The 25,997-nt window shown below is 43.7% G+C and overlaps 1 protein-coding gene across 1 annotated transcript in view; it reads left to right on the top strand.

The window, feature by feature from the left end:
* Positions 1 to 25,997, top strand: part of DIAPH2 (diaphanous related formin 2) — an 899,992-nt gene that overhangs the window by 3,429 nt on the left and 870,566 nt on the right. Inside the window, exons 3-5 of the mRNA XM_019521025.1 lie at positions 669 to 845; positions 17,962 to 18,066; positions 24,498 to 24,518. Coding sequence (XP_019376570.1) covers positions 669 to 845; positions 17,962 to 18,066; positions 24,498 to 24,518 — 303 coding nt within the window. The remainder of the gene's footprint in view (positions 1 to 668; positions 846 to 17,961; positions 18,067 to 24,497; positions 24,519 to 25,997) is intronic.

Here is a 25,997-nt window from a genome sequence, read left to right as displayed (position 1 = left end):
ATTGTAGTTTACGTAAGTTCTCACTAACAACGTCTTTCGAACGCATTTAAACTATGAATGGCTACTCCTTTGCAATAAAACTATTAACAGGTATGTGAAGCTGTTAATTACAAGAGACTGTACTTGAAACAATTTTTAAACAAGTCCTGACAAAAATCTATTCTGTTGTGTATTCTTTTGGGAACTTTATTTTTATGAGGACATACTACTTCATTTTGATGAAGCTGCCAAACTGTATCAATTGAACTAACCTCTGAAGAGCCACAGCTTTTCAGTCAGAGGAGGATTGGATGTTGCTGATGAGAGTTATGTTGCCAATGTTGCCTAGTGGAGAGAATATGCTATTCTGTCCACTAGGAAAATGTCCAAAGTTTTTCAGACCTTAACATAGTGTTCCCATGAATCTTGGAAAGGAGTTAAAAACCAGTCTTACAGGACATGATGGAAACTCATATAATTCTTCTAGACTAATTTAGTTGAAAATGCAACAATATTTATTTATGTGTTGAAGGGTATATTAATAGTACAGTCTCTGTTTATTGGCTATGCTGTTTAAATTAACCTTGGACATGTTTACACCATCAATTGCATGTGATGTGCTCAATAAATATTTATACATTCTTTTTTGGTAAACATACATGCAAGTTTAAATATCTTTTTATTTGCAGCGTGACAGGCTAACAAGTCTTAGAAAGTCAGCTGTGAAAAAAGAGAAACCTCTAATTCAGCATCCTATTGATTCTCAAGCTTCTGTAAGTGAACTTCCAGTTGCTCAGCCACTTATTGATGAACGTTCTATGAATTTATCTGAAAAAGAAGTTATGGACCTCTTTGAAAAAATGATGGTAAGTTCTTTGCTTCTAGTCGTACTTCATATGCATCAGTATTTTTGAATAGTGTTGACCTTGGTGTTTCTGAATTACTCCAAAAAGTTGAAATTTCACTGCAGAGGTAACAGTTTTGAAATGGGAAGATGGACTAAGCTATGACTTTAGATAATAGGCTGACATATTTTCAGGACTTTGTTCAGTTAAGGTAATATAGGTAGTAGAAGTTTCCCCAGTACTTTACATACTTAAGAGTTGCCTGGATTGACTAGGAAGTATGGAGCTAGGGAGTCAGGATGCACAATCTGTTGGTTGAACTGACTAGGTAAGGGACTTGAGGATAAGTAATAGAAAAGGAGAGTACTTATTTCCTCCTGTTTTATCCATTCATTTTCCAGCTTCTGTTAATTTGAGCTTGCCACTGGGAGTCTTCCTAAATACATTTTATCATCATTTATTTCAACTCCTGATTGTTCAAATGGCAACTTTTGTTTTACAAGCCTGTGCTGTATAATAATCTTTTTTTTAAGTTTTATTTAATATGGTACTCTGCTTCAACTCAAGCTTGATAAAGGAATTTGTCACTTAGTATTTTAAAACAAACTGTTTCCAAGTTTTACTGTAATGGATGTGCTGTCAAGTTTGATACAGTTTTACATGTCCCATGTGTTGGCATGTACAGTTTCTCACAAGGAGCTGAATTTTAAATTTAACTGAAGGATTTCAGTTACTCAAAGGCCTCTTCACCGTGTGCTTTCCGATGGGGTTAAACTAACTGAGGAGACACTGTTTCTTTGCTACAGATGGAGCTTAGAATGTCTGGTAAAAGAAGGTACTTGACAGAGGAAGTAAGTGTTTTGAATTGGCTTCATGTTCAACATCTCCACTAGTATGTGAAGTGGTTATTAGAACTCTGCTCCATTGCCTGTACACTTGTGTTAATATTGTCTCATCTGCCAGAGCCACCTTTGCAAAACGTGTTCAGGAGGAATCTTAACAAAAGGCAATTACTTTAGCCTTACACAGGAAAGTCACTTGGATTAAGGCAAAGTGGGAAATTGAAGGAAAACAATTATTCTTGAGAGTCCCTGTGTAGATGTCCTTGCTCTGGAATAAAATTTATTCTCAGTAGTTAAATACACTCCAGAAAATTGAATGATAATATGGAATAGATTAGTTTTTCAAAATAAACATACCCACACAGGGTTTTAGTTGCAAATAGTGTTCCAGTATACTTTCCTGGGTAGTCTAATCGTTCAGTGAAACTAGATAGAAATAAGTTGGTTTACCGCCCAACTGCTTTAAATTGTTTAGGATTTTACATTACACTTACAGGTCAGGAAAAAGCTTGTACTGCATACAAGCCCCCACTGCAATGCTTGCTTCTGTATGGAGCAGTGCTCCAAGCATACTATCGGTAAACATACATGCATTTCATACAGCATGTTATATAACTTAAACTTGGATGACTTGTCCAGTGCCACAAAGACAGCTTCAGTTCTGGTCAGCTCCAGTCCCAGGGGCCAAATGACAGGGCTCTGCAGGCTGGATTCTGCCTGCAGCCATCTTTGACACCCCTGGCATATGGAGTAGGGGAGATGATCCTATTTTGTTGAGCACTGTTATATGTAAAGCATGAGATACTAGTAACTTTGCTCAATTTGTTCTTGGAATTTGTTAAAGAAACCATCTCAATGTTTAGTCCTGTGAATGGGAGCAAGGTTTGCATAGCCACTTCTGTGGTAACCTGACCAAGGCAATTTATAAAACATTTCTTTATCTGCTTATGCTAGAAGAAATTCAGAAGCAGAGAATAAAAATATATTGAATAGAATAATTAGGCCACATAATTATTCTTTGGATCACTCCATTAATGCCACCTGCTGTCATATCAAATTGAAATGTCATTCATTTAAAACTCATTTCCACTTAGTTTTAGTTGATCTGCAATATCTGTTAATGCTTTCAGCCTTATCCACATTGTCAGGTGTAACCAAGCAATAGCTATGCCTTCTTGCGTGCAGACTCCTAATGATATGACTTTACTAAGCTTGTCTGGAAAATGCATTTCCTTTGAACATTAGGCAGTGTAGCATGATGGCATCTTCTAGTATTGTTTGGGCTGTGCTGAACATTTTCTCTCTCTTCCTATTTTCTTGACTCTTTTGTTTCATAGTCTTTAAATTATGAGTTCCTTAGCTAGGGTTGTTTTTCCAGCACTTGGAAAGCATTTGATATATGTTAAGTACTGTCATGACTATGTTTAAAATGGTCCTCTGAGTTTCAGACATGAGTGGGTCTGGGACCTAATTCTTTATGGAGATAGTGTAGGAAATATTGAAAAAACATACTTTTCTACAGGTATAATGGTTGTAGTAAAACTTTGATATTTCATGGTGTGAGATTTAAAGAAGCGCAGTTAACCAAAACAGTAAGTTGTTTTTTCTCAGTTAAAACAAGTGTTGATGTGAAATGTGGAACCAATTTATGGCTTATAACTATCTTGCTAATGGACTGTCTGCTGAAGGTGGTTGTTTCTAGTCAGGTGGCTTTTGATACAACTCTAGTTCACTCATTCCTCATGTCACTGTAAATGTTAATGACTGTATTTCTTGCTTGTGAAAACACACTCTTTCAAAGTTAGAATAATGGAAATATCTAGATTTTGAAGTTGCATAATAACTTGAATATCAATTTTGAACTTTGTTACTTTTGGAGTGATCATCTTTACAGCGTGGCACAAAACTACTTACTGTGCCATTTAGAACTTAAAGGTGATGAACTGACTTTCTGCACAGAGTGAAACACAGAATTGGAAGTTGTGTGGTGGGATTAGAGGGGGTGCTACTAGGCTGAGCCACCTGCATCACTTTGCCTGACCAGAACCCTGCTCCAGGTGGCACCCCAAGGGAGACTACGTCCGGTTGACCTCTTCCTGGAGCACACCCTCAAGCCTGGGGTAATCGCTGCCACCACCCCGGTTCTGGTCTTTGTTAGGGCCCTGTGCAGCCCTGGCTACACAGACCTTGGGGGCGCTTTGCTCACTAGTAGTATTTCTGGGTGCTCTTTATAGCCTGGAGCCACCCAGGATGTTTTCAGGTAGGACAGAATCTGATAATAGTCAGCTGAGCTCTACTAGTAGCAAAAAGGCCTGTTCCTCCTCCTCAAGCATTCACAATTAGGTGTGCTGTAACAGATAGCTTTTATTAATCAGAGAGGGAGAGAATGGGGAAGGAGTACAAGATTGAAAAGTATTTAAAAAAAAAAAAAAATGCCTTGAGCAAAAGAATGGGCTTTTTGGCCCCTTTTAACATGAGGCTAAACATACATAACCCTAATTTACTGGCTCAATTTCAGGTAGGCTACTTACAGATATATCCAGAGGATTCTGGAGGCCCAAGCTTCTGTGTGCATTTCCAAAATGCCTGCTGGAGGAAGCCCCCCAACTAGGTGACCGGATCCTTTAAATAACTGTTCTGACCTAATTACCCAGCTTCAACCAGAAACAGGCATTATTTGAACCCTGCTGATGTGGTAAACAGCTCTCGGTGGAGTGATTGGGGTTGCCAGACTGGTTCCACAGGTTACCTGGCTGGAAATTTAAGACAAAGGGTATGGACACAGTAAGGGGGAATGGGAGGAAGCCAAGCATACAACTCAAACAAGATGCATGGCAAAATGGAGACAGTCAAAAGGGGATTTCTTCACAAGGTGAACAATGCTGGATTTTTTTACAGTTGCCTTAATAGGAAAAGGTACTTGGTAAAGAGAAAATAGGCGTATGCAAGTAGGCTGAACTAAGGTTGCCATGGTGAAATGATAATTGGAAAAATGAAGCTTTAAGTATATTTCACATTCCAGGTGATATGAAGTACAAGATGCAAGTTAAATGGAGAATAGTCTCATGGCTTCTTTATTTCAGTTTGGCATATCTAAAATAGAGTAGTTAACTTCCAGGTAATGAATTCTGCTACGCATTGTCTTGTGTGGAATATGGAAAAGTACTTCTGAATTATTTGACACTCCATGTAAGTATATGCCAATTAATTGCTGCTTTTTTGAGATGATGCAGTAATGCCTGAGGGAGTAGTTGGGTTATGGACCAGTAGGTTGGCAAATGGGTGGGATTACTACATGGGGGGATTCCAGGAATTAAATTTTTCTAGGGCAGAGGTGGCCATCTGCAGTATGATTGCCCCAAGTGGCATAAACAGTGTCATTGCACCAGATAAGGTGGGAAGCTGAAGGCAGAGCAGATCAGTCAGGGAACACAGGGTACAAAGCAGACCAGGAGATTGGGCAGGGGTCAGTGATTGGAGTATCCCTCAGATGGAGTGGGGCTCATCTGTGGCATGTGTCAAAGTTGGCCTCCACTGCTGGAGGAAAAAGCTTGTCAGAATAAGAAGCTATCTTTGACAAAAATCTTAAAGCAGGGTGTCAAATATTTGGCCCACGGGCCAGATCCACTCAGTGTCATCCATCTGTTTGACCTGCCAGACTACCAGCATGGCTTGGGGAGTGGCCTGCTACAGAATCCAGGGCCTTCAGGCAGTCAGAGCCAGGAGGATAGGGCAGTCAGAGCCAGGAGGGCAAGATGAGGATTGACACAGCTGCTTTGTCCATCCACATTGTTATGGCCTTACCTTTCTGGTTTGTGGCCCTGTCAGATGCTTGTGCTGGAGCCAGAGCAGGAGCTGCTGCCACTGCATGGGGCACATGATGGTGTAGGCTCTAGCTCTGTCATGGGCAGGGATCCTGGTTTTCTCTGTTTAAAAAAAAAAAAAAAATTCCCAAATTCTCTGATTTAAACCCCCCCCCCCACTTGTGTTTTTCTATGATAATAAAAGGAAATGCTGCACATGTGCACACACTCAGTTGAACACGGTGTTTTATTGATATATTTATAATTTTAAAGCAATTTGAAGCCTACCAGTGCCTCAATTGTAATAAATTCTGAATACTTACATATTTTGGCATTTTTGTTTTTTATCATGGAAAATCAGAGCTCCCCTTGTCTCATAGTTTCATAGTTTCTAGGGTTGGAAGGGACCTGAGCAGATCATCTAGTCCGACCCCCTGCCATAGCAGGAAAGAGTACTGGGGTCAAACGACCCCAGCAAGGTGTTCATCTAACCTCCTCTTAAAAACCCCCAGGGTAGGAGCCTGTACCACTTCTCTTGGAAGTTGGTTCCAGACCCTAGCCGCTCTGACCGTGAAGTAGTGCCTCCTGATATCTAACCTAAACCTACCCTCTGCCAGCTTGTGATCATTATTCCTGGTCACTCCTGGCGGTGCTCGGTGGGAACAGTGACTCCCCCAGTGCCTGCTGATTTTCCCTCCTGACTAGTTTATAACAGGCCACAAGATCCCCCCTCAGCCTTCTCTTTTGGAGGCTGAACAGGTTCAGGTCCCGTAGCCTCTCCTCATAGGGCCTGCCCTGCTGTCCCCTGATCATGCGAGTGGCCCTCCTCTGGACCCTCTCCATGCTGTCCACATCCCTCCTGAAGTGTGGCGCCCAGAACTGGACGCAGTACTCCAACTGCGGGGGAGGATCACCTCTTTGGACCTGCTCGAGATGCATCTGTGGATGCAGGACAAGGTGTGGTTGGCCTTCCTAACTGCCTCCCTACACTGCTGGCCCATGTTCATCTTGGAGTCTCCTTCGCTCACCATGATGCAGGTCCCACTGTGGCTGTCTCTCCTCCCCTCCTTTGCTCCCCTTTGTTGCTCTTGTGGTGATGAGCAGCCCTGCTATGTTGGTGTTCTGCCAATGCCCATGCCGTTCCCCACACACCCAAGCCCCCCTGTCCCCTGCTGCTGCCTCTCACTCCCAAAACCCAGTCCTACCAATGCCCCTCTTGGAGGCCATGCCTCACTTCTCTGCCTGCTCCAATCCTGCCTATGCCTGGAGCAAAGGAAGACTGTGGAAGATGTGCCTTAGTGAGGACAGGTTTTGCAATGCCTTGGAGAAATGTATGAGTTGTGCTGTTATTCATTGCCATTTGGCAATGAAGCCATCTGCTCTGCCAGAGGGCTATTAAGTGTTTAGCAATCAAAAAAAATTTGGGGGGGGGGGGGGGCGGGCAATGTAAGGCAGGGTGGTGGAGAGTCTGGTGGCTGGAAGAAGCAGGCAGAATGTTTCTGGGCACATGTGTGCATGGGCCTGGGTGGGGAGCCTGCCAAAGTTGAATGCAAGCCCCTGGACTGGGGGCGGGGAGGGGAGGGAGTGGGCATGATACCTTGGAAGAGGAAGGTTTGATCCTGTTATGTAGCCCCGGCACCTGCCACACCCTTGCCACAGCTACTGACTCTCTTCCAGCCAGAGCTCGGACAGTACGTCAACCCACAGTGTGGGGTCCATGCTGAAGTCTGCAACTGCCCTGCATGATGCCTGTTGCTCCCTACCTGCTGCAGATCCCAAAGAACCTCTGCTGCTATGCCCATGATTAGCACCTGGCACCACCTGGTGTCCCACCTATCCTCCCTCAGGTGCTCTTGCCCCATGTCCCCTTTCCTCCATGCCTCCCCACTGCTGCCTCTTTATGCATATCTGTTGGCAGGCACAGGAGGAGGCGCAGAGTGCTGAGGCAGCAGGCAGGCTCCATGGCACAAGTGGCTCAGTTGATGGCTCCTGGCCATGAAGAGGGAAAGCTCTGCCCCATGTGCACTGTCCTGCTCCAGCCACATGTCTGTGCATACACACGGTTCTCCCTGCCTCCAAACACCCTCCCCCCAGACCCAGGCAGCTCCCTGCAGGCTGGAGCTCTGCTAGTTTCTTGCTTTAAAGGAGTAGATTCAGGTTTTACTGTGGGAAATGGTAAACACGGATTCCTGGTCATGGGATGGATAGCAGGTCTGCTGTTGCGTGCTCATGCTCTCAGTCAGGCCTAGGACATAAGGTGGATTTGTCATAGAATCATAGAAAGTTAGGTTGGAAGGGACCTCAGGAGGTCATTTAGTCCAAACCCCTGCTCAAAGCAGGATCATTCCTAACTAGATCATACCAGTCAAAATTTTGTCTAGCTGGGTTTTGAAAAGCACCAAGGATGGAGCTTCCACCACCTCTTTGGGTAAGTTGTTCCACAATGTTTTACTACCCTCCTAGTGAGAGAACTTTTCCTAATGTCTAACTTAAACTTTGGTTGCTGCAGCTTGAGACAGTTACTCTTTTTTCTGTCATCTGCCACCACTGAGAAAAGTCTAGCTTTATCCTCTTTTGAACTCCCCTTCAGGTAGTTGAAGGCTGCTATTAAGTCTTCATCTGTCTCCTCTTCCGTAGACTAAATAATCCCAGTTCCCTCAGCCCTTCCTCAGAAGTCATGTCCTCCAGCCCCTCACCATTTTTATTACTCACTGCTGGACTCTCTGCAATTTGCCTGCATCCATTCTGTAGTAGGGCGCCAATACTGAACACAGTACTCCAGATGTGTCCTCACCAGAGCTGAATAGAGGGAAATAATCACTTCCCTTGACCTACTGGCAACTTGCTTATCAATGTAGACCAGTATGCTCTTAGCCTTCTTGGCAACAAGGGCACACTGTTGGCTCATATTCAGCTTGTTCACTGTAACCCCCAGGTCCTTTTCGGCGGAGCTACTGCCCAGCCAGTCAGCCCCCAGCCTGTACTGGTGCATGGGATTGTTCTGTCTTAAGTGCAGGACTTTGCACTTGTCCTCGTTGAACCTCATGAGATTTATATTGGCCCAATCCTCCAATTTGTCTAGGTCACTCTGAATCCTAGCTCTAACCCCTCAGTGTATGTACTACTCCCCACCCCCAGCTCACTGTCATCTACAAACTTGCTGAGGGTGCACTCTATGCCATCTTCTAGGTCATTGATGAAAGATGCCCCCGTACCGCCCGCTGGGCCACTCCACTTGATACTGGCTGCCAGCTAGACACTGAGCCATTGATTACTACCCTCTGAGCCCAATGCTCCAGCCAGTTTTCTGTCCACCTTACAACCCATTCATCCAGCCCACTCTTACTTAGTTTGCCTGCGAGAATGTTGTGGGAGGTGGTATCAAAACTCTTGCTAACATCGAGGTACACCATATTCTGCATCTACAGAACCAGTCATCGCATCATAGAAGGAAATCAGGTTGGTCAGGCATGGTTTGCCCCTGGGGAATCCATGCTGATTGTTCCTTGTCACTTTTTTTTCTTCTCCAAGTGCTTAGAAATTGATTCCTTGAGGATGTGTTCCATGATTTCTTGAGGGACTGAGGTGAGGCTGACTGGCCTGTAGTTCCCTGGATCTTCCTTCTTCTGTTTCTTAAGTATGGGCATAAGGGCTGTGTGAAAAGTCTCTGTTTCAATTTGGTTTCAGATTCAGCCATTTCGGAGGACAGTAACTATTTTTAGTGTTCTGGATCACTGTCCTCTTTCATTTCAGCAAAATCTCTGAATCTGTTTCGAATGGGCTGCAAGATTTGTATATCCCTACCCAGCTGGGCAAGGTTTGCGGCTGGGGGCTGCAGGGCCCCAGCGGGGAGCAGGACGGAGCCATGGGTGGCTTGTCTGTGGGAGGCCTGCTACCCTCCGTGCAGGTGAGGAGTCTTTCGTGTGTATCTCTGATCCCTGTCATGATGGGTTGCAGGGCAGGGAAACAGTGCAGAGTGGCGAGCAAGCCTGCTGGTTCCTGCCATGCGACTTGGCTTCGCAGGGAGCAGAGATCTGTGTTGGGGGTCTCCTTGCCACTGCTGCCCACCCTGTGCTGCTCCGGCGATGTGGGGCTGTGGGGGCGGGCAGTGGCGGCGAGGAGACCCCAGCATGGATCTCTGCTCCCTGTGGATCCAGGTCTCACGGTAGGGACCAGTACTGCCCTGCCATGTGACCTGGCTCCGCAGGGAGCAGAGATCTATGCTGGGGTCTCCTTGCTGCTGCTGCCTACCCTGTGCAGCCAGGTTATGCCGCAGGGACCAGCACTGCCCTGCCATGCAACTTGGGTCCGCAGTGAGCAGAGAGCTGTACTGGGGTCTCCTTACCATCACTGCCTACCCCTTGCAGCCCCAGTGAGGACACCCCTGGCGCAGCTCTCTGCTTCCTGCGGAGCAGAGTTGTGTGGCAGGTCAGCAGTGTACACCTGTTTTTCTGCAAGCCCAGGTCCGAAACTCCGAAATTTTCCATTTAGTTTCAGATATGGTTTTGAGACTTCTGTTTCGATTCGGATTCAGTGTTTCAGGTGCCAAAACAGCCTGAAACCCTTCCGAAATGAAACAGTTGCCAAAATTTTGCACAGCCCTAATGACTGCTATCTTTGCTCATCTCTGAGCATCTGGGAGCTCTCCTGATCACCATGAGTTTTCAAAGATAATGGCTAATGACTCTGCAATCACATCAGCCAACTCCCTCAGCACCCTCAGGTGCATCCCATCAGGCCACATGGACTTGTACATGTCTAGCTTTTCTGAGTAGTTCCTAACCTGTTATTTCATCACTGAGGGCTCCTTACCTCCTCCTCAAACTGTGCTGCCCAGTGCAGTAGTCTGGGAGCTGACCTTGCCTATGAAGACTGAGGCAAAGAAGGCATTGAGCACTTCAGCTTTTCTGCATCCCTTGTCACAAGGTTGCCTCCCCCACTATGTAAAGGGCCCACACTTTCCCTGATCTTCCTCCTGCTACCGACATACTTGTAAAAAACCGTCTTGTTGCCTTTCACGTCCCTTGCTACCTGCAACTCCAGTTGCTCCTTGCCTTCCTGACTTCATTCCTGCATGCCCAAGCAATGCACTTATATTCTTCCCCAGTTATTTGTCCAAGTTTCCATTTCTTATAAGCTTCCTTTTTGTGATTTAGTTTACTGAAGAGTTTCCTGCTAAGCCAGTCTGGTTTTCTGACATACTTGCTAGTCTTCCTGTTCATCAGGATGGTTTGTCTCGGTACTCAGTAAGGCTTCTTTAAAGTACAGCCAGCTCTCCTGGACTTCTCTGCCTCTCAGTCTGGCTTCCCAGGGGATCCAGCCCATAGTTTTTTTAGTGAGTCATTGTCTGCTTTTCTGAAATCTGGGGTCCTTACTCTGCAGCTCTCCATCCTTCCTTTCCTTAGAATCCTGAACTCTTATCATTTTGTGGTCACTGCTGCCCAAGTTGCCATCCACTACTACATTCCCCACCAATTCTTCCCTGTTTGTGAGTAGCAGATCAAGAAGAGCATGGCTCCTAGCTGGCTGCTTCAGCACTTGCACTAGGAAGTTGTCCCCAATACTCTTCAAACGCTTCCTAGATTGCCTGCGCACTGCCGTATTGCCCTCCCAGCAGATGTCAGGGTGATTGAAGTCCCCCATGAGAACTAGTGCCTGTGATTTGGGGAAACTTCTGCTAGCTGTTTGAAGAAAGCGTCATCCACCACTTCCTCCTGGTCTGGTAGCAGACCCCCACCATTCTTGTGGTTGCATGGTACACTGTTGAAAGTCTGGCGAATGCTGCAAGCTCATTCAATGAGAGAAGTAGCATGCCAATGTGTAATGCTGGCCTTTAAAAATAAGGTGGTGTTGAATATGTATAACATGCACCTTTTAACATGAAGGTGGCTTATTTTCATGTTGACTTCAGATGATACAATTTGTGATGATGTTAAATGCCCGGACCTTTAATGTTAAACTACATGAATTTTTGTTCTAAAACTAGATACGTTAAAATGTTATGTGAAGTACTTAAGCCTGCTACATGCAATAGCAATACCCACAGAACCGATAAAACTGTACAAGTAATAAAAGTAATAATTGTTGTATGCCTAAACTTCAGCTTGTCCCACCTAGCTATCTTGTAGGTATTACAGTATCAACTATAAAAAACATTTTAAGAAACAAGTTTAAGTTTATGAATGCATGGGAAACCTAAGCGTTAAAAGAAGAAAAGCTGTTGGGACACACTGTAAAGAACTAAAGAACCTGATTATTTAGGAGAATGGCACAATCAGCACTATCAGTGAAGGACAGGTGTAGGGACAATAAATCAGTAAGATCTAAGCAAGTTTGTGAAATCTGTAATTAACTAGGGTCAGTAATCATGGGAAATCCTTGTTCCTGGGATTGCTTTTTGAAGATGATAGGCGATTTGAAAAAAAATAAGCAAAATTAATTTTAAATCATAAATGATTTAGTTATTTGTTCCTCTCTGTTTTATGTTTATTTTTAAAGGTTTCTGATTTTTATTTATTTATTTATTTAGTTTACCTTGGGGCTTCATGCTTAGTTAGTGATCATTGAAGCTGAAAGAGAAATCTAGGATTTTAATAACATTGCTGTGGGAATAGCACAAAACCAAATATGAGCATAAGCAGTCACTCCAGATTGTGAACTTGCAATATATTTAATAAATTTCATAGACATTAGGGCCTGGAAGGGACCTCGTGAGTCCAGCCCCTGTGTCATAGGCAGGAAGTCAGCTGGGATAAAGTGATCCCAGCAAGAAAAATATCCAGATGTTTTTTGAAAAAGTTCAGAGTAGGTGCTTGCACCACCTCTGGAGGGGTGTGTGTGTGTGGAGTCTGTTCCAGACCACAGACACACTGTAAAGAACTTTTTTCTTGTGTCTAGTCTAAATTGGCCTTCCTGGAGTTTATGGCCATTAGACCTTGTTATCCCTTGGGGAGCCCTGGTGAACAGCTGTTCTCCCAGGTCCTGATGTACCCCTCTTATATAATTGTAGGCTGTTATGATGTCCCTCCTGAGCCTTCTCTTTTCCAGACTGAAGAGTTCCAAATTCCTCAGCGTCTCCTCGCACAGCCTGCCCTCCAGGCCTTGGATCATACAAGTGGCTCTCCTCTGAACTCTCAAGCTTTTCTACATCCTTCCTGAAGTGTGTGGGGGGGTCCAAAACTGGATGCAGTACTCCAGCTGTGGCCTCACAAAGGGAGAGGGTGGTAGGGAGACATCCCTGGTTTTGTTTGAGATGCATCAGTAGATGCACGCCAGAGTTTGGTTTGCTTTGCCAGCCACAGCATTGCACTAGTGACTCATATTCATCCTGTGGTCAGTCAGGACCCCCAAGTCTCTTTTGGTTGTGGTGCTAGTGAGCATAGCACTGCCAAGCTTCTAAGTATGTTGAGGGTTCTTCCTACAGAGGTGCAGCATCTTACACTTCTCTACATTTGAAGGCCATCAGGTTTTGATCAGCCCACCTTGAGAGCATGTCTAAATCTGCCTGTATCCCCAGCCTGTCCTGCGGTGTGACCGCCCTCCCCCATAATTTGGTGGCATCTGTAAACTTTGCCAGTTCGCATCTGACTCCTGACTCCAGATCATTAATGAAGATGTTAAAGAGTACTGGCCCAAGTACTGAGCCCTGAGGGACTACATTGGTCACCCTGTGTCATGTTGATTTGCTCCTGTCAACAAGTACTCTTTGGGTCTGACTCCGTAGCCAGCTACCTAGCCATTGGACCATAAGATGATTGAGGCCACAGTTCCCTAGTTTAGCCATGAGGACATTGTGGAGAACTAGATCAAAGGCTTTCTTGAAATCCAAATATGACATCCACATTATCTCTGTTGTCCAGGGATCATGTCACGTGATCATAAAAGGAGATGAGGTTGGTCAGGCAAGATGTGCCAGTCACAAAGCCATGTTGTCTGGCCTTCAGAAGCTTGCCTTCCGTTACTCTGGTGTTGATGAATCCCTTGACAGTTTTTTTCAGGATTTCTCCAGGGATGGACATCAGACTGATTGGTCTATAATTCCCTGGGTCATCCCTCCTTCCTTTCTTGAAGAGTGGAAAAGAGCCAACGTGGTCCCTGTCTTCTGGGACCTCACCCAAGCACCACAGATTTTCAAATATCTTTGCCAAGGGGGTTGCAGTGATGTCTGCCAGCTCCTTCAAGACTCTTGGGTACATTCTGTCTGGGTCTGCGGGCTTGTGAGTGTCCAGTTTCTTAAGGTGTTCCCTCACTTGATCCACATCAATTTTGGGCCTGCCACCCGCTTCCGGGGTGGCTTGTGTCTTTTCTGACAGTGTTATACTCATGGGAGGGTGAAAAACCGATGCAAAAAAGTCATTTAGGAGATTGGCCTTTTCATGGGTGTTGGATGTCAGCTGCCCTGTTTGATTTCGCAGGGGCCCAATGCTATCTTGATGATCCGGGGACAACAGGGCAGACCCTACAGTGAGAGACTGCGGGACCTGAACTTATTCAGCCTCCACAAGAGAAGGCTGAGGGGGGACCTGGTGACTGTCTATAAATTCACTAGGGGGGACCAAAAGGGTTTGGGGGAGACGCTGTTTCCCCTAGCGCCCGCTGGCATAACAAGGAGTTATGGGCACAAGTTGATGGAGAGGAGGTATAGATTGGACATCCGCAAAAACTACTTCACAGTTAGGGCGGCTAGGAGCTGGAACCAACTTCCAAGGGAAGTGGTGCTGGCCCCTACCCTGGGGGTCTTTAAGAAGAGGCTGGATGCCTACCTGGCTGGACTCATTTGAGTCCCGTTTCTTGTTTTGGGGTTTTGTTGTTCTCCTGCCCTGGCGGGGGGTCGGGCTAGAAGATCTACTAGGTCCCTTCCGACCCTAAATCTATGAAACTATGAAACTATCTTTGTTCTTTTTTTGACTCCCACATATCTGAAGAAGGACTTTTTGTTGTCCTTGATCCCCCTAGTTAGCCTGAGTTTGGTTCGTGCCTTGGCTTTTCTGGACTGCTCCCTATGGGTGTGGATGAGTTCTGAGTAGTCCTCTCTGGTGCTGCTTCCCATTTTCCAACTGGTGTAGGCTTCTCTTTTTATTTTAATGAGGTCCAACAGTTCCTTGTTCAGCCAAGGGGGCCTCCTTGCCCATTGATTACATTTCTTGTGAGATGGAATACCTTTCCCCTGTTCCTTAAGGATTATGTTTTTGAGAGATGACCATTCTTCGTGTACTCCTTTATCTAGGGGGGTATGGCCTCTAATTGCCTGACTTAACAAACCTCTGAGTATGTGAAAGTCATCCTTCCCAAAGTTAAGGACTTCTGTTTTACTGAGGGATTTGCTTGCTCTTCAGTGAATTCAGAAGCTGGCCAAACCATGGTCATTGTTACCAAGCTTCCCCTTGATCCTCAGATTGCTTACCAGCGCCCCCTCTTTGGCCAGCACCAGATCAAATAATGCCTCCCCCCTAGTCGTCCCATAGACCTCCTGCATTAGGTAGAGGTCATCAATGCAAACAAGAAAGCTGCATGACTTGTCAGATTTGTCCATGTGCTCATCCCAAGAGTTGTAAGGGAAGTTGAAGTCCCCCATGATGATCATGCATTGGGAGTGAATGGCCTTGACCAGTTCCCTATTGAATTCCTGATCAAGTTCTTCCTCTTGGTGGGGAGGCCTATAGTAAACTCCTACAGGTATGTCACCCTCCCCATATTTTATCCATATTTTGACCCAGAGGGTCTGAAGACACCCGTCCTGGTTAGAAAACTCAATTTGCAGGGAAGTGAACTGATCCTTGACAGAGAGAGCAACACCCCCACTCCTTTTCCCAAGATGGTCTGTCCTATACAAGGTATAACCCTCCAAAGCAACAGACCAATCATAGGTAGAGTCCCATCAGGTCTCCGTTATCCCTACAAGGTCATAGTCATTTTCACATAAGAGAAGGGCCAGTTCCTCTTGCTTGTTTCCCAAGCTCCTGGTGTTCATGTATAGGCAGTTGAGTCTGCCATGAGAAGCCCCATGCTCCCCTATGGAGTGAGGCAGGACCTTTCCTTGGACTGTCGTCAGAGCGCGTTCCCTTGGGCTGCCCAAGTTATTAGTAATGGGGCTGACATGACCTGGGCTAGAACTGTGTTAATAGACCATCCATCTCCCAGTGGTCTTAATTTAAAGCTCTGTCAAAAAGGTCAACCATTCTGGCCGAGAAGAACTCCTTCCCTTTCCAGGTGAGGTGGAAGCCATCCCTTTCCAACAGTCTGCTCTCTCTGAAGTGTGAAATGTGGTCAAAAAAGGCAAACCTCTCGTGATGGCACAATCACTGGAGTCTTCTATTCACCTCGCTGATGCACTTTTCCCTTTGAAGCCCATGTCCTGTGACCAGGAGGATTGATGAAAAAACTGTTTGTGCCCCCAGCCCCCAGAGCCCTGTAATTATCCATGATCCAGCCCGGACTGCTCTGTGCTGTATCATTTGTGCCCCATGGATGAGTAGCATGGGATGATGGTCAAAGGGCCAGATAAGTTTGGGGATCCTCTGTCACATCCTGGACACGAGTTCCAGGTAGGCATCAGATCCCACGGGCTAAGGCATCAGGGTGACAGATTGCTCCCTGTGTCCCCCCAAGGAGGGAGTCACCCACCATGATAACTCTGTGCCTTCTTCTAGGCACAGGTGCTGGTGGCCCTCTGTCCTCACATGCTGGAGTTGGTGGTATGGCTGGCTCAGTTGATGTGAGAAGTGCAGAACAGTTGTGCAGCTCCAGGGGAGTGGTAACCCTGGCACTGTGCTGCTTTGGGCCAGAGATGACCGTTGTCCAGGCATCCCCAGGTTGGACTTCATGGTAGTTCCTTGGTTCCGCCACGCTTTCATCAGCCATCAGGTAGACAGCCTGAAAGTAAGAGTCCAGCTCCTGCTCTGCATCTCTAATGGAGTGCAGCCACTGAACCATTGCCTGGAGTTCCCTGATCTGGTACTCCAGGGCCTCTACCATTGGGCACACCTCACAAGGGGAGGTATTAATGTCCCCAAACCAAGCTGCCTGCAGTCTTGCTAGGCAGCCTCCACATGGAGCCAGGGGCTCTGTCTGATTTAAGGCTGGGGCAGAGGGTCCCACCCAGGTAGGGGCAGGGACCGCAGGCTCCTTTTGGGTGTAGGCTGGACCATGGGCTCCGTTTGGGTGGAGACCCCACTGGTGGCAGCGGTGGGGTGTCCAGGTGTAGGGGGGAGCCTCGGGGTGTGATGTGTCCCACTAACCATGGTCCTTGTAGTAGTCTGGCTACTGCTGTGCAGACCCTTGGCTGCAGCTAAGTGCCTGGAGCTCCTGCACAAACTCCTGTGCTAACTCGAGCACCAGGCCCAGAAGCACACCTGACTGAGCATCCTGTTCATGTGGCTCCGGTCATGTGGCTCCCTGGGGGGCTGGGCCAAGTAGGAGCCGAGGTGGGGCAAACCCCTCCTTGGCTCCTCTCAACTACCTTCCTGCCCCTGGCTAGGCCCCTCCCACCATGGGTCCCACTCACCTCTGGGTCTGCTGGGGTCAGATGGGGTCTGCTGCACCTGCTGGGGGTCTTTGGAGTGCAGGGGCACGATGGGCTTACACCCATGTATCTCTGCCCGCTCCTGGACCCAAACTGCTGCTCCTGGACCTGAACATATCTAGCTCCTGGATATATCTAACTCTTACATGTCAGAAAAACCATGATGTGTTTTCATGATATGTTCTGTCAGGCCACGTTATTTGAAATCATTGGGACCAGTACTGCAAAGTCACTTAACATTTTCATTTTTTTAAATAAATCCCTTGTAGCAAGTGCTGGAAGCAGTAGTATCTAATGGATTCCACTGGAGTGGGATTTAGGATTCCTGGTTTGCATTTGTCGTTCTGTTCCTGCCCTTCTGAGTGACTTTTGACAAGTGACTGTTCCTTTCTATTTTCTTGAAAAACACTAAATGTAATGATGAGAAATTGTACTGAAAAGGTAATTAAGTGCCCAATATGAGCTTGGAAGCCCATTACAGAATGTTGTTTAAGAAGAAAGAATTCAAGCACACTTTTTGTGTACTGTATTGAAAGTTTAAACTTTTTGGATGGCTTCAAAACAATGTGGTCTAAAGTGATAGTATTGTATGCCACTTGAAACAATATTTTATTAGATGTTTAAGGACTGATGCTTGAAATATTTACATTTGCTCAGTTTTTTTATATCTTGTTCTCCACTCCCCTCCACATACCCCAATGTGGTGATTCTAATGGATGTGCTGATTCTAGTACTCATTTTTAGGTATATTATGGAAAATGATAAAGTTAGAGTTAACAATCGGTTTTTAACATAAAGTACATTTTAAATAGGCAGTTGAGATGAAACCAAACTGGAAAAATTCACAGTTAACTTAAATGATCACAGATAAACCACTAAGCCCAGTTGCACATTAGTCAGCTGTGGTGAAGATTAAAAAAAACAAAGAATAAATATAAACCTGATATTTTATATAATTTTTACCTCTACAGGAAGACATGAATCTAAATGAAGAACGGAAAGCTCCTTTACGGAATAAGGACCTGACCACAAAGCGTGAGATGGTTGTCCAGTACATTTCTGCAACTGCCAAATCTGTAAGTAGGTGACTCTCCAGAACAGACCAGAAAATAAGTTTAGTTTAATGTGATTTTTTGTTTGTTTGTTTTGTTTTGTTTTTCAAGCTGAAGTCTTATTTGGTTCTCCAATTTATTTATCTAGAGTGGTTAAAATCTGTACTTCATAGTATACTTCAAAATGCCTTCAACTGTGGATGTAGAGTTGGTTCAGAAGAACTGATTTGTATCCCTTTTAGCTGCTCATTAATTTGAAACTTGATATTTTGCTAATAAACCATTAAGATTACAAAATGTGCTCCTGTAGAGAGAATATTTCTGAGCATATTTTTTTGCCCAGGTGATCTTAAAAACAGATATTTAGGGCATCTAGTTAGGACGTCATAAATGACATGGACAGACACTGTCACCTGATTTAAATAGAAAACATAAAATAGCAGATAACAACCGAAGATAGAAGTATTGAGTAGTAATAAAAATGAAATTAGACAAGGTCTGGTAGCAGAGCTTGTTTTGGTGTTGGTTAATATTTTGAAGCACAAGTTAATATGTCTGTTTCTGATGAGGGTAGTCCTAAAGTGTATTGTCTAGTCAAGTTTGTTAGGTCAAGTTTTTTTTTTTGTACTTCATAAAACACTTATAATGGCTTCACAAATCTCTTTGCTATCAAGGTGGTCACTTCTTAACACTGTTTAAGGGTACTTTCATGCAGAGGGAGTTTATTTTAATGTGTAGGATTCTAAATCTCTAACTTTGCACTTTGCCTAGTTAAGTGGTCACTGAGAAAATATTACTATTTTAATGAAAGTCTGTTTGAAGCAGTATTGTTCTGCCACTACCCATTTTTTCCATTATATTTTAAATGTTTATTATAATGAAATAGCATTTAGAACATGTATAGATCATATAGAACCATAAAGTTTTTGTTTAAATAAGGCTGATTGGTGCAGTCCATCTGCAATAGAGAGGATGTTGTTAATGTAAGTAGTTGACGTACATATGAAATATTATGTAAGTGTAGCAATTCCAGTATAAATTAGAAATGAAGTTTGCCCTAAACTCCCTTACTGTACTTGGTGTTCCTTCTGCTTTTAAGTAAGGTAGCGCTGAGTGTTAAAACAATTTAAACAGTTTACTGCAGCACTGCCAGGATAGAGTAACAGCACACTTTTTAATTTGCTGTTGGTGTCCAAGGACAGAAATGTGTTTCAAGTGATAAGTGAAGTTTGCCACCAGCATAATTTTCGACATAGCTGGGGATGCATAGGGTTTTACTTAAAAGTTTTGGTGAATCTCTTTCAATTTTTACACTTATCATTTAATAATAAAATGTTATTGAAAACGCAGGGCATAGGTTTAAAACAGTTTTTAAGATACTTGAAGGCAAAGTTGCCATTAATTTTACATGTAAGTGCAAAATATGGCTAACATTACATGGACAATCATGTTTAACATGGCCATCTGTTAAAGTAAGGTGGTAAAGTTGTTACTGCGTCTGCCTAGTGGATTTTGTGTAGAATACCTTTAACCTTTTTAAATTACACTGCTAAATGAAGTTTTCACTTCACCTAATTTTTCACAATACAATGTATGCAAATGACTGTGTATGCACATACACACTAATTCTATATAGAACCTCATTTATTCTTTTTGAGACAAAAGTACTTAAACCTATCTTAAAACTGGTATAACATGTAAATGAAAATGCTGTAAGACTAGACAAGTCTACCTGTTTTCAGACGTCAGTGAAACCTTAGGAATTGTCCTTCGAAAAAGAGAAATCCAGAGTTTAAGGCATTGTCTGGAACAACATACTTGAATTTAACATGCAAGCCTAAATAACATTCCTGTATTATAATACAGTTTTACTTTTTTTCCATGGACTACTTCTGGACCTTCTGGTTAGGATGCTTTAATTTTTCTTTTTCCTAAACTGATAAAATACTTAAAACTTACTATTTCTGGCAAGAAGAAAACACCTTACATGTTAAACCTTTTTGTTTTTTGGAAAGTGGAAGATTTTTCTAATGGGAGTACCAAATTAAAATAGTCTTCTTGAAGTAACTGCTAGAAGTAATACTGTATCATAGATGCTTAAAGGTTGTGCCAAAGTATGGGTCATAATTTGCCAACTTACTAATATGGCATTGTCAAGGTTGCATGCCTAACAAGTTAAGTTTGCATTTTAACAAACTTGTATCTCAAATAGAATAGAGTACGCGGAAGTGTGACATGAATTTAGGAATTGATTTAAATAAAACATTAATAGAATTACAGTAAAATCTGGCACTTTAGTAACCAGCATGCTCCATTAACTGGCATGCTGGTCAATGCAGCAAAAGCGAAACTGGAAGTGCCCACCAGGGCAAAGCAACCTGCATGGGGCCCCCATCCCCTGACACGCTGACACCAGGGAGGGGCAGCGGTGCACCAGATGCAGTGGGAGGGGCAGCAGCCTGAAAAGGCAAAGACGCCTGTTTGGGCTTCTTGGGTAACCGGCATAGTTGGTTATCTGGCACCCCCCATTGCCCATGGGTGCTGGATAAGAGAGCTTTTGCTGTAGTATCTGTAAACACCTACCCACAAACACTTCCAACTTTGCTCAGCCTTTTGTATGGATGTTTTATTAGGTGTTACAACTTTTTAACAAAAACATTTTAATTCTAATTCATGAATAAACCTGCATATATTTAATTCAGACGCATGCAAACCATATTGTAAACCAGTTGCCATAGATCATTCTGTGCATAAACTAGAAATATATAGATGAGCCATCATACCACATTTGTGGCAATGTCATGAATCATGCAGCAGATCAGATTAATCTATAAAGTAGGAATTTGGTGTTTAAAACAAGTTAAGGTTTGCTTTTAATAGTCTCTCAAATCCTGCAACTAGGCTGACTCTGGCACTAGAGAGAACTAAAGTGGTTCTTCTGTCCTTCAGCCATCTTCCTAGCTAAACAGCTCCATTGCTCTAGTTTAAATTTATTCCAGTGCCTGCCTTCCAAGCTATCTTCTTGCTAACATATGACTTGCTTTTCTCACCCTCATCCCCTTCTGCCTTCCTTTGCATAGTATCTTAGCTTCCAAGAGAGAATTAATAGCTCATTTATTCTGACCTTTTCTCTGGTCTTCACTATAAAACTCTAGCTTATACTACCTAGCTTTTATTGCTCCAATAGACAGATACCCAGTTAAATCAGGGATGGCCAATTATTTGGGCTGGAGGGCCACTTAAGGAGTTTTGATGAGCTGTTGTGGGTTGGATTAGTACCCCTCCCACCCCTGCACCTCATTCCCCTCACCTACAACAGCTCACCAAAACTCCTTAAGTAGCTCTGCCCTGGGGCCTGGCCCCACATTGTCACTGTTCACTGATGTCTCTGTCTCTCTCCCCTCCTACCCCCTGTGGTGTCCATGGAGACTGGCATAGGGCATGCTGGGCTGGGCAAATGGGATGGGGCCACAGGTGGGTGGGGAATGGCATCTGGGAGGAGGATGGGTGGGGCTGGGATCTTGGGGTGGTGACAGCGCAGGGCCAGGGCCTCAGACAGAGCTACAATCTGCTCTTGGTACACTCCTTCATGTGGAACCAGTGCCCACTGCAGGGATGCGCCAGCAGCAGATTGTGGCTTTGCCCTGGGGCCTGGGCTTTTGCTGTCACTGTCTTGTGATCTAGGCCCCAGCTCCAGTCTAGCTCGCTTCCAGGTGCTGATCCCCACTTGCCTATTGCCTTATTTCATCTGCCTGGCTAAACACACCCTGCCCTCAAGGGTCATGGACTGGTTTTCATGGAACTTTCAGTGGTGGTTGCAAGGAGGATGGGCTGGCTTGTCTAGGCAGCAGGGCCAGGTCCAGCGGCGGTAATGACGCTAGTGGCTGCAGCCGCAAGGAGCTGGAAGTTGAATCTGGCCATTGTGCTGACCCATCCCCACTGGGGATGGCAGGGCTGGCTGCACATACCAGGGCTTGGGCTGCCCCCTTTGCCTGGGCCAGGTGGGGCTGAGGGACCTGCTGCAGGCCAGATGAAATCCCTTGGCCGGCTGGATTTTGCCCACCCCTGGCATACAGGAACTGAGAGAGGAGTTGTAGAGTGCAAGGGTGGTGGGGTAAAGGGAAGAGAATACTTTCTTTACATCTGCCAGTATGGACAGACATACCTCTTAAACTCTTTAAAAGAGATGGGGAGCTGCTGCTCTACAATGTACATCAACAGCTAAGATACAACTGTTAGGTTTGTATGCCCCTCTGGCATTACAGATTAGTAGTTAAATCCCTCTAATTTTGATCCTTAAGGAAATGGAGTGAAAGAGTGTTTCTGCTGCATATATCCTGCTGTAGAATTATGCAGGTATAACAGTTGGATAGTAACAGCTTATTTTATTTGTCTATACCCCCTGCTGAACTTGAGGTGACAGCTAGCTATACAGTGAGGACAGGTCTGGGCAAGAGAGCAAAATTGGAGTGCTCTCATGCAGATAATAGTCAAATTTGGTCGAATACTCTCACTGTTCCTGCTCTCCTCAGACCTGAAAAATGCAGTGCATTTGAAAGCTTGACCAACAGCACAGTTGGTCCAATATAAATATCACCCACAGAAAGCCTTATTCATGTTCATTTATTGAATTTAATAGTTAAGAATGTATGGTGGGTGAGGAGGTTAGGAGCCCTGTGAACCCTCACAAAGCTGGAATGTGCATTAAAAATTTATGAAAGAAAGACTAAGGCTTATTACACCAGTCAGAAAAGAGTCAGGGTTGGCAGCGTGGCAGTATGGTATCAGAGCCAGGAGACCTGAAAGTGCACTGTCCCCCTGTGGAGCATGTCAGTGGGAGCAAATCCAGAAACAGGCCAGTGAAACCTGCTCCAGTAGTTAGTTTTGCAGGTTAGTCTCCAGTGTACTTTGAGTGGTGTCACTCACTTTTGTTTGGAGCATGAGAATGGGAGCAGATAGGTTGTTTATACTTGGCTACAACCCTGTCAGGGCTTGTGTCTGCTAGAATGTGACCATGCCTGGAGCGGACAGAATCATAGAACATAGTGAACAAACTTTCAAAAACTCTGGAGTACAGTCTTTGGTGGGGAGGGGAGGGACTTCCTTTTTGTTAAAGGGATGAATTATTTCTTGTTACTTCATGGAATTATTTCACTGGATCTTAGTACTTTCGGTAAAATACTCAAAAACCTGTGTTTTTAGGGTTGTACACATTTCTTCTTCTTGAAAGACTTTATTCTGGTAATCTTCAGGTTAGATAGGTGTGATACTTAAGGATTTTCTCATCCACTTCTCCTTAGTGTAAGGAGATATTATCAATAACCTCTCTTAGTCGACTGTGGCTGCCTATACATGTGCTTGGGGGTGGGGGCATTTTAATAAGAGTGCTTTCCAGACAGCTTCTCTAATTAAAACGGCTTGATATCGTGTGTTCAAGCCCTTGCACATTTCAAAACAGCTGCTAGATGTTTAATTAAAAGTTCAGTTGACGAGGTTTAGATAAAGCACTCCTGCAGCCATTTTGAAACGCGTGGGGGCTTAATGCACATGTTGGTGAGGCAATGCTGGAGCATTCCAACTAGAACACAGAGCAGACTCGATTAATCAAGTCTGCACCAACATGTTCTAATTAGAACATCAAAGAGCATGTCTATAGGCACCCTATATTTGTACTGGGCTGCAGGAGGTAGCAGCCAAAGGAGAAGTAAAGGTAACAGTGCTTTTTTAGACCTATCCGCTTTGGGTAACTGAACTAAGCAGTAATTAATGGATTGTGACAGTCCAACTTCATTAGTACAAAAGCATCTTATTTAATACAGGGGCAGTGCAGAAAAAAAGAGTTCCCAAATTCTGGATGACACTAGTTTTTGTGGGGTTTTTTTGTGGGTTTTACTTGATAATCGGTGTAATGGAAAGCATCCATACTGAACAGTTGAACAGCATGCCATGTGAAAAGATTTCATAAAATACTAAAGGTCAGACTTCCAGTCACAGGCTACATGTTAAATTATAAAAATATAATGGCCCTTGCTAAATGAAGCAAAAAAACCTCTAAGTAAAGGGAATCACCATTACTAGAATAAAGCTGGAATTGAACAAGCTATTAAGTGTTCTGTTGCCATTAAATTTTTCACAGTACTGTATTTTGTTAATGCATAGTGCTTGATGCTTAAGTTACAAAATACTCTAATCCTTGATCATCAGCTGCTGCATGGGTGTATAAAATACTAATGATTGGGCACTTGATCATTAAATACAACCTTAACTTTCTCCACCCCAATGATGTACCTATTACATGGCTTCAGTTATTAAATATTTTATAAATTAAGTATTCAAAAAGATGTAGCCAGGATTGACTAATTATTAGAGTTTTTGTGTGAAGTGCGATGGCTTACTAATTTCGCTATGTTTGTTTTTTTACACCATAATCACTCTTCGCTGACCACTGCATGCAGATAACTGGAAGTAAAGTTCTGGTGAGTACAAATGTGGTTGTGGTTGGTTGCTCTAAATACACACTTGTATGTGAAGTCTCCTACTTAAAAGATTTTGGTCACCTTACCTTGTTTTATATAGGACGTCAAGGACATTTAACTGTATGCTAGCAATGTAATAGTAAATTCTTATATTAAGAAGTAAGAAATACAGTAACAATTGACACAAAGCTTTCTGGAATCTAAATTAAGGTCCATTGAGTTACTTGGGAACTGTTCTTTGTCAAACTTGAAATACGGACCTTATTTAAAATGGACCAGATAAGGTTTTTTTTGTACAGAACATGACTCTCAACAGAAACCCATGCCACTGTGGAATACCATAGACAAAGGAGGATTTAGCGCTCTCAGGATTTGACTGAATTAAGTCTCCAATTCATATACTGTTTTGCAGTAAAAAAAAAAGTAATATCTGTTATGGGGATATCCCTTTAGAGTATGACAGTCAGCCTTTGGAACTAATTAATCATAAGCATTATGTAAAGATTTCTAAGAATGTGGTTTTAGGAGAGAGTTTCACTAAGAGTGTTTCCTTGTTTTGAACTAGTGTTGATAGGTGATAATGTGAAGTCATTCTGTGTGGATATCACCTTTTGCCTTAAAGAGCTAATCTGTGATCTGAAATTTCAGTATTAAACTCAGGGCAGGAAAATCTGGGAGAAGGGTTGAGCTTGTTAAATAGTAATTACAGTATTTTTTTTAGATAAAAGTGTTTTTCTAAACAGGTGACTGCCCTGTTCTGTTATAGGGGTGTTGAGATTATAGAGGGTACTTAACATGCATATTAGCTTAATACACAATGTAGAATCAAAATTGTTGAAGTTTGCCTTGCAGCTTTTGGTTGGAAAAAAATGTACCCTTTTTGAGATGGAATTTTTAAATGGCATAATAAATGAGGTAAAGAATTACTGAATGTATGGTAGAGACTAATATTAAGCTGCAGTGACCCACAGATGATCCACTCCTGTGGGCCTTAAGTTTGACACCCTTTACCTACAGCATTCTTGTTCGTCACTTCTATGTAGCCTTTAACAAAATTTTACCTCTAAATGGTGTAAAGATAAATATTTTTTTAAAACAAACAAAAACACTTGAGCAGTCTATGCGTTGGAAGCATATTTGAAATAAATCAATTTTTGACTTGATGTGAGAACAGATCTTGAATAAATTTCCCAGCTGTGAGAGAGTACACCTAATAGTAGTCAGGTAAAAGTATATCTTTTTCCGCCTCCTTTAGGATTAGATCACAGACAATAACAAGATGAAGATTTTAAGTACCAGTTTCTTTTTAGTGGTGATCTCGATTCTCGCCTGCCATGTTTTGATAGAAATGAAAAGGTTTTTTATGGGTTTTTTTTAATTGGGAGGAGTGGATTTGAACACCACTATATAACCTGAATATGTCACTTCACCTTGTAACATGGAACTTTGAAACCTTCCTCCAAGTCTGTGGCAATTCAG

This window comes from Gavialis gangeticus, unplaced genomic scaffold (genome assembly GCF_001723915.1).
Source record: "Gavialis gangeticus isolate Ggan-Ray unplaced genomic scaffold, GavGan_comp1, whole genome shotgun sequence".
Classification (NCBI taxonomy): Eukaryota; Metazoa; Chordata; order Crocodylia; family Gavialidae; genus Gavialis; species Gavialis gangeticus.
Note: the sequence above shows the minus strand (reverse complement) of the source record. Positions and strands in the feature narration are given on the sequence as shown.